Here is a 12,956-nt window from a genome sequence, read left to right on the forward strand (position 1 = left end):
TGTTTGTGTTTGTTAAGCAACTGCCAATACAAATTCCTTGTAAGTGCAAACTAACTTGGCAAAATAAATTGATTCTAAAATTGATTCTGATTCTGATTCCCTACTGATTTACTGACTTATCCCTAATACACACACACACACACTACACACACACTACACACACACTACACACACACTACACACACACTACACACTGCACTAGCTTTATCTCTGTGTCCCATCTCCATAGTCCTATGTCTGTCCTGACCTGATGAAGCTCTAAAGCCTCTCAATGCAGAACACTGCTAGTGAAAAAATCAAGCAGTTAAAAAGGAGCTGTCAGCCATATTATGTCAGAAAATTAACCGTAACCTGACCACACCTTCCTAGCCCTGAAAGCTAGCTATTCTTACCTACCTAAATAGGGAGTTCCCTGGGGCCTGCTAATGTAATCTGGTACCAAAACAAACTGTTTGAAGCATTGGTACACAGTTTCAACACAGAAAATATATAGAGCAAGTTGGAGGCACTTCCTTTTTAACAAATTAACACCACATCAGTAGTAATCCAACAGAGTAAGTTCATTTCTAGGCATAGGCAAACCAGGCAGATGCCTAGAGTGACCTCTGGGGGGGAGGGGGCACAAGCATAGTGTGCATAATGGAATTATCATACACAAGTGCTACTTCCATTAAAGTGGATCCAAGATGAACTTTTACTCATTGCATAATTGTGTTCCTTTTCTATTGTTTATAGGGCATTCCTCAAGCCAAATACTTTTTTGTTTTAGTTTTAAAACCCTAATTCCCTATAAACTAAACAAACCACGCCCACAGGTTTTCAGAGAGCCAGGGCATTTTCAGACAGTAGCAAGGGCTCATGGGAGCTCAGTCTGGGCAGGAGGAGGGGGAGGTATTACTAGCCAGAGATTTCAGAGGCAGAGGAGAGGAGGGAGGAGGGGGATTTGCTTTTTTTTTACAGGCTGAGTGCTCAAGATGCAGATAAGCCTGCCTCTGTGTAATGTTTACAAACAACATGACTGCTGTCATTGTATCACAGGAAGAAATAATTATATTCTATTAAAGCTTTTTGCAGCTAGATTTGCTGTCTAAACTTTAGATAAGATATATAGACAAGTTACTAGTTATAGTTAGTTTTTCATCTTGGATCCGCTTTAAAGTGAACCTTAAGCCAAAAAAAAAAAGTTTTACTCACCTGGGGCTTCCAATAGCCCCCTGCAGCTGTCCGGTGCCCTCGACGTGTCCCTCCAATCTTCCTGTCCCCGCCGGCGACCACTTCCGGTTTCGCCGTCAGGAGCCGACAGGCTGGGAACGCGAGTGATTCTTCGCGTTCCCAGCCACAATAGCTCCCTCTATGCTGCTATAGCAGCATAGAGGGCTGCAGCATAGGGGGCGCTATTGTGGCTGGGAACGCGAAGAATCACTCGCGTTTCCAGCTTGTCGGCTCCTGACGGCGAAACCGGAAGTGGTCGCCGGCGGGGACAGGAAGATCGGAGGGACACGTCGAGGGCACCGGACAGCTGCAGGGGGCTATTGGAAGCCCCAGGTGAGTAAAACTATTTTTTTTTTTTTGGCTTAAGGATCGCTTTAAGAAAGGAATGTATGGTAATTTTAACACTTATATTGGCATTTCTAATTAGCATAACAAACGAGACCTAAATAGCATTACAATGACATGGCAAGTGCTAATATTTTGCTAATAAAGCTGCACTTATCTTAGATTTAAAATGTAATGATTGTTGAAACTCTTCTGAATTTACAGGTCAATATTTTAACCTGTAAAGACCCAGGCCACACATAAGCAGTATAATGTCTTTATAACATGACTGGTTAAGAGTATCTGGACTGATAATATTTTCTCTATCCTTTATAGACTTATTTTGAAAAACAACATAATTTCTGTATATAACCTGTCAATTTGTTAGTGCCAGCAAAACTAATTAATGTAGGCTATGATCTTCCTATATACAAGGTTGTGGTAGGCAATAGGTGCCTGAGGCCTCATTCACATCTGGTGCATTGAGAAACGTTTAAAAGCGCATGATAAGAATCCCATCCGAATGGTACCTTAAAAGTAAAGCAATCATAACCCCTAAGTTAGCCAAGATGTTTGCCCACTCTTTAGAGACTGGCGCGCTCCCTGAGTCACTTTATGAGGCCCTGATTATCCTACTCCCTAAACCCAACAAGAACCCGGATCTATGTGAGTCATATAGACCCATTTCGTTAATCAACACGGACGCCAAGATATTGGCAAAGGTCCTCGCCAACCGGCTTAACCAACATATTAAACATCTAATCCACGAAGACCAAACAGGTTTTATCCCGGGAAGGTCCACCAAATCTAATATCAGGCGCCTCCTCACCAACATACAATTCCCCCACAGCAATAAAGGCACCAGAGTTATCCTGTCTTTAGACACACACAAAGCCTTCGACTCGGTGGAGTGGTCATATATGAGAGCAGTATTGGGAAAAATGGGTTTTGGGGAGGTGTTTAGGAAATGGTTTGATGTCCTATATGCTCGCCCACAAGCTAGACTCAGGGTTAATTCTTACATCTCCAAACCTTTTAATATACATAGGGGTACTAGACAGGGGTGTCCTCTATCCCCCCTATTGTTCGCCATAGCAATGGAACCTCTTGCAGAATATATAAGATCTTCCCAGCTTATTAAGGGACTTCGGGTTCATAAACTAGAACAACGTATCTCACTCTATGCGGATGACGTACTTCTGTATTTGGCGGATCCTGGCCCATCGCTGATAGAAGTATTCAAAATTTACGACTCTTTTCAAACAATCTCCGGGCTAAAGGTGAACTGGACTAAATCCGTACTTTTCCCATTAGACCCAGAGGCGGAGAAGGTAATTGATCCCTCATCTCAGTTAATGGTAGTAGAATCCTTTAAATACCTCGGGGTTAACATTTCTAGGAAAGTGGAGGACTTTGTCAGACTTAACCTTATGCCCCTGATCAGCTCCTTGGGAGATAAATTTAAAATGTGGGGTAAGCTGCCACTTAATCTTGTAGGTAAAGCCACAATAGTCAAAATGGTCTGCGCCCCCAAGCTCTTATATATTCTGCAATCCTCACCTACCTATATCCCAAAGAAAACTTTTGGCAAAATTGACTCAATGGTTGCGGGCTTCCTTTGGGGCGGCTCTAACCCCCGCCTGGCACTATCAACCTTACGCCTCCCGAAGTCATGTGGAGGTTTGGCACTCCCCAATTTCCGCCTGTACTACTTAGCCGCACAATTAGCATATATACAAAAGTGGATGAGTGCTGATAGATCAGATGCTTCCATGAATCTAGAGGCAGACATAGCCACCTCATATGAGGCCTTGTCCAACATAATATACAGAGGCTCAGTTCCAAATAAACAGGGCTCCCTATTACTAGTAGCAACACTAAAAACCTATAATGCCATCTCTAAGATATTCCCATCCACGGTAGGCAAAATCTCTCCGAGCACCCCTCTATGGGCGAATCCCCGTCTACAAGAACGCTTTAGAATGGAAGATACACAATTTTGGGTGAAAATTGGGATAAAATATGTCAATCACATTTTCGATGAAGGTGAATTTAAAACCTTCTCTAGATTCAGATCGGACTTTGGCCTTCCTCGGCATGCCCTGTTCCACTACTTCCAACTCCGGGACGCCATTAGATCTCAGATGGGTACATCGGGGGTCCGCGTTGAGCCTTCCGAGCTAGAACTTTTGATTCTAAATAAAGATACATCCAAACAAATCTCCAAATTATACTTAGCTCTATCACTCAAACAGGGCTATCAAAGATTTGAGACAGCCAAATCCAGATGGCAATCTGACCACTATGAATTCACTCCATCAGACTGGTCAGAAGTAGAAACTTCTTTTATGAATAGTGTAATTAGTGCCAATGATAAACTAATTCAGATTAAATGGCTACACCAAATATACTACACCCCTCTAAGGCTCTCTAAAATGGGCCGGGGTATTGGCTCGGAGTGCTACAAGTGCGGATGTCCTGATGCAGGGTTTGTCCATTGTGTATGGGAATGTGATCCGGTCCAGAGGTTTTGGCATCAGGTCACCCTCCTATTAGCTCAACTTTTACAAAGACCAGTGGACCTATCATTTAAGGCCTCAATGCTGGGTGTTATTGACAACGCAACTTGTAGCAAACATAAGCAGCTGTTTCTCAAATTAGCCTTTTTCTATGCTAGGAAATGCTTGCTATTAAAATGGAAATCACAGTACGCTCCCACTATAAGTGACTATAAATCTTTGATTAATCTAAATCTCCCTATGTACTGCCTCACTTACCAAACCAGAGGTCACCCCACAAAATTTGACAAAGTATGGGGTAGCTGGGTGGATAATAGTATCTCTGTCATTCCTAACCTGGATATTAATATCAGTGTGGAAGACCTGCATCTTTAAAACTCCTGTCCCTCTGATTGTTCACAATCGAATGTAATATCTGTTATCAATGTATGCAATGTGATGTCTCTCCTCTGGATTATTAGAAACTACTGTTGTGACTGTTATTGGTTGAACACTGTCATAGGGGCCCATGGCTCGTTTGAAGTGGGGTCTGGTAGGGCTCTGGGGGGGGGGGGGGTGTTGGGGGGTTATCTGGTTATGTTACTGTTTATAACCTGTGCAAAACTTTAATAAAAATTCTCTTTTATAAAAAAAAGCGCATGATAAAAACGCATGCGTTTGTGCGCATTAGTGCGTTGTGGTGTGTTTTGTTAAGCAAGTTTTGCTTATTGTAACAGTAGCAGTTGTCAAAAGCTTTGTTTTCATATGAATTTTTTTTTTCAATTTGGGGTAAAAAAAACACATCCGCTTCTATGTGCTAAAAAAGCACACCCATTCACTTGCATTGATGTGCGCTTTACAGCTCAGCGCACAGAAATGCATGCAACACTACATTTTTGTAACGCATCTCAGCGCAGCGCATAGATGTGAACCAGGCACATTAATTACATGGGAAAATCAATAGCTTGCAGAACGCACAGGGCAGTGCGCTGTAAAAAGCGCACAGAAATGGCCCTGATGTGAATGAGGCCTAATACTGGGCATACACGCCTCGATTTTGCTGCCCGATTCTTCCACTCGATCGATTCCCCACTCGATTCCGCAGGTGATTCTCTTACCTTCCGCTCGTTTTTCTTATCTGTTTGCATTTTCCCATTTTCCTTAATGCAGAATCGAGCGGTGAAACGATCGGGCGGGAGATCGGACGTGTCGGAAATGATCTATAGAGCCATCTAAATGGCTCAGAATCGAGCCGTGTATTCCCAGCATTAGGCACCAAATGGTCAGAAATTGCTCTGCTACAAGATCACTGCTTGATTCAGATATGATATCAGCAGCTACATGGCCAATAGATTTAATCAGGACATCATAATGGTATCACATTGCTTACTGGTCACATGAACCCTTCTATTCCATGTCATACACTTGTATGAATTCACTTGTATGAATTTACTTTTGTTATAATATACTTCCAGTGGGCTATTTTTCTTGGGCCACACAGGGTTACTGGCTGCAACACAGTTGTGTTATTTCGAGCCAGATGAAGATAAATTTTACTCTTTTCAAACACTGCCGTAGAGTGGCAGATAGTTCTTTTGTTGCCCACAGTGATATTTTCTTTATCCTTCTTTCAGTATTTAAAAATGGGGAGGACGCCAGCAGCTTCTTGGGGCGACGCTTGCTCTACAACCAGTTTGACTTTGAGATGTTCGTCGCAGGAAACCTAGAAAGAGAATGCTATGAGGAACAATGCAACTATGAGGAAGCCAGGGAGATCTTCGAAGATGAAGATGCAACGGTACGTACATGATGTCTATGCTCTGACTCACCGACTCCCCCACTCTTCCTGAATCTGCTTTGTTTGGAAAGGGGAGTAATAATACCAGGTTTTGTAGTAGAATGTTGTAGTCAACATCAAGAACAACTACCTACTTAGTTACAATGATTTAGGCTTCAATAGGGGAAATATTGCTCATTCTTTGCTTGTATCCAACAAAACAGAGATAAAGTGTGGGAATGGCTCCCTCTTTTATATATGTTGAAATATTTTGCAGTATTAATATAGAGTATGTCAGCAGTGTACCACTGATGCCCACCAACAACTCAAATTAGCTTTAGGTGTCTATTCATCATCACCACAGCTCCAAGTGAGTGGAGATATTTTCTTTCCACATGTACTTGATATATATCCTCAACCATGTCATCTCCAATACTTTATTGTACCTTCTTAAGCTGGAATTAACCCTCATGGTCCCCAAGTACAGTAATCGTCCACAATCTCCACTGCAGTGTGGCCAGAAGCTGTCTGTAAGGAGTGCAGCCAGTATATCCCCTCCAAGCCGCCCCCCCCCCCCCCCCAGTAAGCAGGGCAGCCAGTATCTCTCCCCTCCCCCCCCCCCCCAGTAAGCAGTGCAGCCAGTACCTCTCCCCCCCCCCCCCAACACACACGCACACTCCCTGTAAGCAGTGAAGCCAGTTTCTGCCCCTACCTTCGTTAGTAAGCAGAGTGGTAAGCAGTGCGGCCAAATCTATGCTCCCCCCCCCCCCCCCGGATCCATTGTCTGCCCCTCCCCCCCTTGCAGCCCAACTCTCTTGGATTCAAAAACCCTCTCTCTATTTTAGCTGAGAGACAGTAAGTAATGTATTATCTATCTCAGCCCCTCCTTCCTGTGAGTGTGACCCACCTCTCTCTCTTCAAAACAGCCTGTGTATCATCCTCTTCACTCCTGCCAGTTAGCACACCAGCATTCCTCCATAGGCTCCCTGTATCAGGTGACATACATAGTGTGTCGGATGCATGCTAACTGACTGACGGACAAGGCGTTGGAGTATTAAAAGGGTTCTCTTGGGGCTTTTTTTCAATAAAAACGGACACTTACCTGGGGCTTCTACCAGCCCCCTGAAGCTGTAATGTCCTACGCCATCCTCCTATGATCCTTGGTTCCCTGCCGCCGGTCCCAGTAATATATTCGTCTAACAAGAGGAATAATGTTCGCTCCCTTGCGTGTCATCGGGAGCTTAGATAGTCTCTTTAAAGGGAACTTTATTGACAGATTTAAAAATATCACCCAGGAGAAAACTATGGCGAAAAAGTGAATTGCATATGGCCTGCTCTCTCTTTCTCTCTCTCTGGGCCATATGCAATTCATTTTTTTACCTTAGTTACCTCCTAGGTGATATTTTCACAGCTTGTAAATAAAATGCCCTTTAAACCACCTTGCTGGTGGTTTAAAAGGCATTTTATTTACAAGCTGTGAATCAAATACTCAAAATAATTTTGACATAACCTGTTCATCTACTTTTGGTACATTTTTACATTGAAAAGTGCTAAAAAGTGAATTTGAATTTAAGACAAAAAAAATTATCTCTTAGGAGAAAACACATGAGAAAAAGTGAATTGCATCTATCTCTCTCTCCCTGGCCCTTATGCAATTCACTTTTCCTCCTGCGATTTCTCCTAGGTGGTGTTTTTATTACTTGTCATAAAATGCCTTTTAAGCCTCCAGCAAGCAAGAAAACACTCAGAAAAAAATTGATATCACTTTTTCACCAACGTTTAGGTACTTTTTTAATTGTAAATGCTGAAAAATTAGTTTTTAGAAAAGATGAAAAAACTCAAGTGAAAAAGTGAATTGCATATGGGCCTCTCTCTCTTTGAGCCATATGCAATTCACTTTTTCACCTGAGTTTTCTCCTAGGTGATATATTTACTTGTAAATAAAATCCCTTTTAAACCACCAGCACGCAAACAAATACTTTTCCTCCTGAGTTTTCTCCAAGGAGATAATTCTTCTTTGATGTAGAATAACTTTTCAGGACTTTGCAAAGTAAAAAGTACTAAAAAGTTGGTGAAAAAGTACAATCAAAATTATTTTGATTTTTGCTTGCTGGTGGTTTAAAAAAGCATTTAATGACAATTTTGAAGTTATCACCCAGGATGAAACTCAGGAGTAAAAGGCCATATGCAATGCACTTTTTCACCTGCGTTTTCTCCTAGGTGATATTTTTAAACTTGTCAATAAATTGCCTTTTAAGCCACCAAAAAGCAAGAAAATACTCAAAATAATTTTGATAGTACTATTTCACCATCTTTTTTGTACTTTTTTAGTTAAAAAATGCTGAAAAGTTATTTTAAATCGGAGATGAAAAATTATCTCCTGGGAGAAAAGTCAGGTGAAAAAGTGAATTGCATATGGCCATATCTCTCTTTCTCTGGCAATTGAAAAAGTATTCAAACGTAGTTGAAAAAGTACTGTCAAAATTATTTTTAGTATGTTCAGGCTTGCTGGTAATTCAAAATGCATTTTATATATAAGTTGTGAAAATATCATCTGGGAGAAAACTCTGGCCCACATGCAATTCACTTTTTGCCTGAATTTTCTCCTAGGATATCATTTTTCATCTTCTGTTTTAAGTAACTTTTCAGCACTCTGCAATTAAAAAAATACCAAAAAGTAGGTGAAAAGGTACTGTCAAAATAATTTTTAGTATTGTATCGCTTGCTGGTGGTTTAAATGCATTTTATTGGCAAGTTGTGAAAATATCACCTTGGAGAACAGTAAGGAGAAAAAGCTTGGGGCCCATATGCAATTCCCTTTTTCTCATGAGTTTTCTCCTAGATGATATTTTTTAACTTGTCAAGTAAAATGCCTTTTAAGCCACCAGAAAGCAATAAAGTGCTCAAAATAATTTTGGCAGTACTTTTTGACCCAGTTGTTGGTACCTTTTTAAGCTGAAAAATGCTGGAAAGTTATTTAAAATCGAAGATGAAAAATTATCTCCTAGGAGAAAACTCAGGTGAAAAAGCGAATTGCATATAGCCCATGGGCCTCTGGCCCATATGCAATTCACTTTTTCTCCTTATTTTTCTCCTAGGTGATAATTTCAAAAGCATCAATAAAATGCCCTTTAAAGCACCAGCAAGCAAGAAAATACTCAAAATAATTTTGATAGTACTTTATCACCTAGTTTTTGCACGTTTTCATCTGCAATGTTCTGAAAAGTTACTTTGAATAGAAAATGGAAAACTATGCCCAAGGAGAAAACTCAGGAGAAAAAGTTAATTGCATAGGGGCCTCTATCTCTCTCTCTCTCTATGGCCCATATGCAATTCACTTTTTCTCCTGAGTTATCTCCTGGGAGATAATTTTCAAAATCTCTTTAAAGGGACTCTGACGAGTGCCCGAATTTAAAAGACTACACTTACCTGGGGCTTTTTCCAGCTCACCGTAGGCGGTGAGGTCCTGCACCGTCCTGGCTCCACTCCTTCAGCCTCTGCCGGTTTTCCATGCATGTGCAGACCCGCCATGCCAGCCGCCGTGATGACGCGAAGTGGCCGGCGTGATGACGCATTGTGTAGAGCCGCCCTGACCAATCAACCAATCATATAGCAGTAGCTCAATGCATTTAGGCATCTAGACACGGTGAAAACAAGTTGCTGAAGTTCAAACAAAGCACCAGAATGGGGAAGAAAAAGGATTTCATTGACTTGAAATATGGAATAGTTGTTGGCACCAGAAGGGCTGGTGTAAGTATCTGCTGATCTACTGGAATTTGCTCACACAACCATGTCTAGAGTTTACAGAGAATGGTCAAAAAGAGAAAATATCCAGTAAGTGGCAACTATGTGGACAAAAATGCTTTGTTGATATCAAAGGTCAGAGGAGAATAAGCAGACTGGTTCAAGAAGCAACAACGGCTCAAATAACCAATCATGACAATCATGACAATCAAGGTATGCAGAATACTGTCCTTGTACACACAGCACATTGAACCTTAAAGCAGATTGGCTACAACAGCAGAAGACCACACTGGGTGCCAATCCAGTCAGCCAAGAACAGGAAACTGAGACTACAATTTAGCAGACTCAACAAAATTACAACAGGCTCAACAAAATTAGCTAATACATGATTGGAAAAATGTTGCCGGTCGGATGTGCCGCCAATTCAGCTGCGACACTCTGATGGCAAGGTTAGAATTTGTCATAAACAACATGAAAGCATGGATCCATCCCGCCTTGTGTCAACAGTTCTGCTGGTGGTGGTATAATTGTGTGGCGGACCTTCTTTGCACACTTTGTTGCTAGCATTGCCCATCCTATTATGACCACATTGTAAACGTCTTCTGTTGGCTACTTCCAGCAGGATAATGCAACATGCCACAAAGCTCACATCATCTCTTTACTTTTTTTTTACATTTAAGTGAGTTAACTGTTCTCCAATGGCTTTCAGAGTCACCAGGGCCAATATGCCTTTCTCCTGAGTTTTCACCTAAGTGATATTTTCACACCTTGGCATAAAATGCCCTTTAAACCACCAGCAAAAAAGAAAATACTCAAAATAATTTTGCTAGTACTTTTTCACCTTCTTTTATATGCATTTTCATTTGCAAAGTGCTGAAAAATTATTTTAAAGAGAAGATGGAAAAGTATCTCCTAGGAGAAAACCCAAGAGAAAAACTTAATTGCATATGGGTCCATCTCAATCCAATAGAGGACCTTTGGGATGTGGTGGAATGGAATACAGGTAGTCCCCGACTTACAAACCCCCAAATTACGAACGACCCGCTGATACAAATGGCATGGATTCTCTGTTTCCATGGGAACAAGTAAAAAAGTTTTTTCAAATTGGACTTGCAGTTTTTGAGAAAATCGATTTTAAAAAATTCAAAGAAAAAATGGCTTTTAAATTTGTATAAGCAGGTACAGAGGGCGGAGGTGACACTGGTGGGGGGGTGGGGGGGGACACTGGAGGCACAGGGGGGTAAAACTGACAGGACAGGACTGGACCGAATTGTACAGATTTATGTGTGAACGAAGCCTAACTGCATCTCACAGTCAGTTACTTGTCCAGGTCCAGCAGCCAGTACTTATAGGTGTCCACAGGCAGTTCACTGAGTCTATGAATGGATTCTGGGCAGGATGATTCATGACATCCTCCATACCAATGCAATGTAATTCATACTATCACAGGGCAATCTAATGCTGGGCATACACGGCGTCGAGGGGAGGATTATCAATCGAGCCTGATGGCTCGATTGATAATAGCCAACGTGTCCGATCACCGCGGGGATTGATTCCGTTCTCGATCACCAGGCGGACAATAGCGGCGAATCGAGCGGTTGATAAGACGCACCGGCGGCAGGGCCGGATTACCGACCAGGCAACAAAAGCAGTCGCTTGGGGCCCCATTCAGAGTCGAAGGGGCCCCATCAGCACATAAACCAGCCCTCGCTATCCTGTCAGCGGTGGCTGGATGGTATAATGGTTAAAGGGACTCTGAGCAGTGCAGTAACTATGGAAAGTTGCATATCATTTTAAAGCTCTCTTTCTCCTCTTTCCAATGAAATAGAAACGGCCACCCTATGCCTTTTAGTTTTCGCTATATTCGCGATCGAAATCGCAGCCACAGGACGACTTTTCTCCAAAGTCGGCAGCTCGATTCAGCACAATGCAATGAAATATAAGGAACCCAGGGGGATATAATTACAAACATCATGCTGGTAGGTGTGAGGATGTAATTAATTAGTTGTGGGTATGCTTAAAGGCATAACCACAGGCACTGCTCGGAGTCCCTTTAAGGGCTCTGCGTCTGACACAGGAGACCAGGGTTCGAATCTCGCCTCTGCCTGTTCAGTAAGCCAGCACCTATTCAGTAGGAGACCTTAGGCAAGTCTCTCTAACACTGCTACTGCCTATAGGGCGCGTCCTAGTGGCTGCAGCTCTGGTGCTTTGAGTCCGCCAGGAGAAAAGCGCAATATAAATGTTATTTGTCTTGTCTTGTCAAATGATGCCGTGCGCTGCTGATTGTCTTCAGAGCCAGGCTCTCCGCCTAGGTCCCCCTCCTGCTACTGTGTGCTCTGCCGCTGCCCACTCCTCCCTCCCTTCCCACAGAGAACCACAGCTGCAGCACGAATGATAGCAGCAGATGGCAAACGCTCACTCACCTATCCATGATCCAAGCGATAGAGATCCCGTCATCTGAAACCCATCTGTCTCTTCTACAGTGCAGCCGCTCGCTCTGAACTTCCTGATTCTCAGATCAGACAAGAAGTAGGAAGTAGTAATAGTAGTAGTAACAAAGTGGCAGCACTCTAGAGGATACAGATGGGCTCCGGATGACGGGACCTCTATTGCTTGGATCGCAATAGGTGAATGTGAGTCATCTGGTGCTGTCATTCTCCCCGGCTGCGGCTGCCTTCTCTGCTGGACTATCGTATTCACTGGGATGGAGGCTGCATGGTGGCTGTCTAGTTTGGGAGGAAATTGGTTGTTCGGTGGTGGGGGTGGTTATGTAATTCTGTCTGGGGAACGGCTTCCGGTTTGGCGGTGTCCAGAGCTTTCTGCTATTGCCAGGCTGGAGATGCAGGGGGAAAGTGCGGCTGCTGTAATATCTGGCGCCCTATTCACAGGGGTGCCCCAGCCCCTGAGTGCAAATGTCCCAGCCATTCATCTCTTACTCTGCATTTTGCCACTGCTATTCCCTGCATTGTGCACCCACAGAGGAAAGCGGGCTGTTGCCCATAGCAACCAGTAGCTCGGCTGCCCCGGTGTGTGTGGCATGTTGCTGTGCAGCTGCATCTTCTGATTCTATTACGACATGATGGGGGGGGGGGGGGGCCCAAATCAGTTACTTTGCTTAGGGCCCCATGTAGCCTTAATCCGGCTCTGACCGGCGGGGACGAGCGGGAATCAATCCGCGCACACGCGTGGACGAGCGGGGACGCGGCGGGGGTCGATATTTCGGCTAATCGGCTTTCAGAGTCACCAGGGCCAATATGCCTTTCTCCTGAGTTTTCACCTAAGTGATATTTTCACACCTTGGCATAAAATGCCCTTTAAACCACCAGCAAAAAAGAAAATACTCAAAATAATTTTGCTAGTACTTTTTCACCTTCTTTTATATGCATTTTCATTTGCAAAGT

General features: G+C 43.1%; 1 protein-coding gene across 1 annotated transcript in view; it reads left to right on the forward strand.

Annotated features, from left to right (window-relative positions):
• Positions 1–12,956, forward strand: part of PRRG4 (proline rich and Gla domain 4) — a 53,992-nt gene that overhangs the window by 26,437 nt on the left and 14,599 nt on the right. The window contains exon 3 of the mRNA XM_068261634.1: positions 5,669–5,832. Coding sequence (XP_068117735.1) covers positions 5,669–5,832 — 164 coding nt within the window. The remainder of the gene's footprint in view (positions 1–5,668; positions 5,833–12,956) is intronic.

Source organism: Hyperolius riggenbachi, chromosome 11, assembly GCF_040937935.1.
Source record: "Hyperolius riggenbachi isolate aHypRig1 chromosome 11, aHypRig1.pri, whole genome shotgun sequence".
NCBI classification, from domain to species: Eukaryota; Metazoa; Chordata; class Amphibia; order Anura; family Hyperoliidae; genus Hyperolius; species Hyperolius riggenbachi.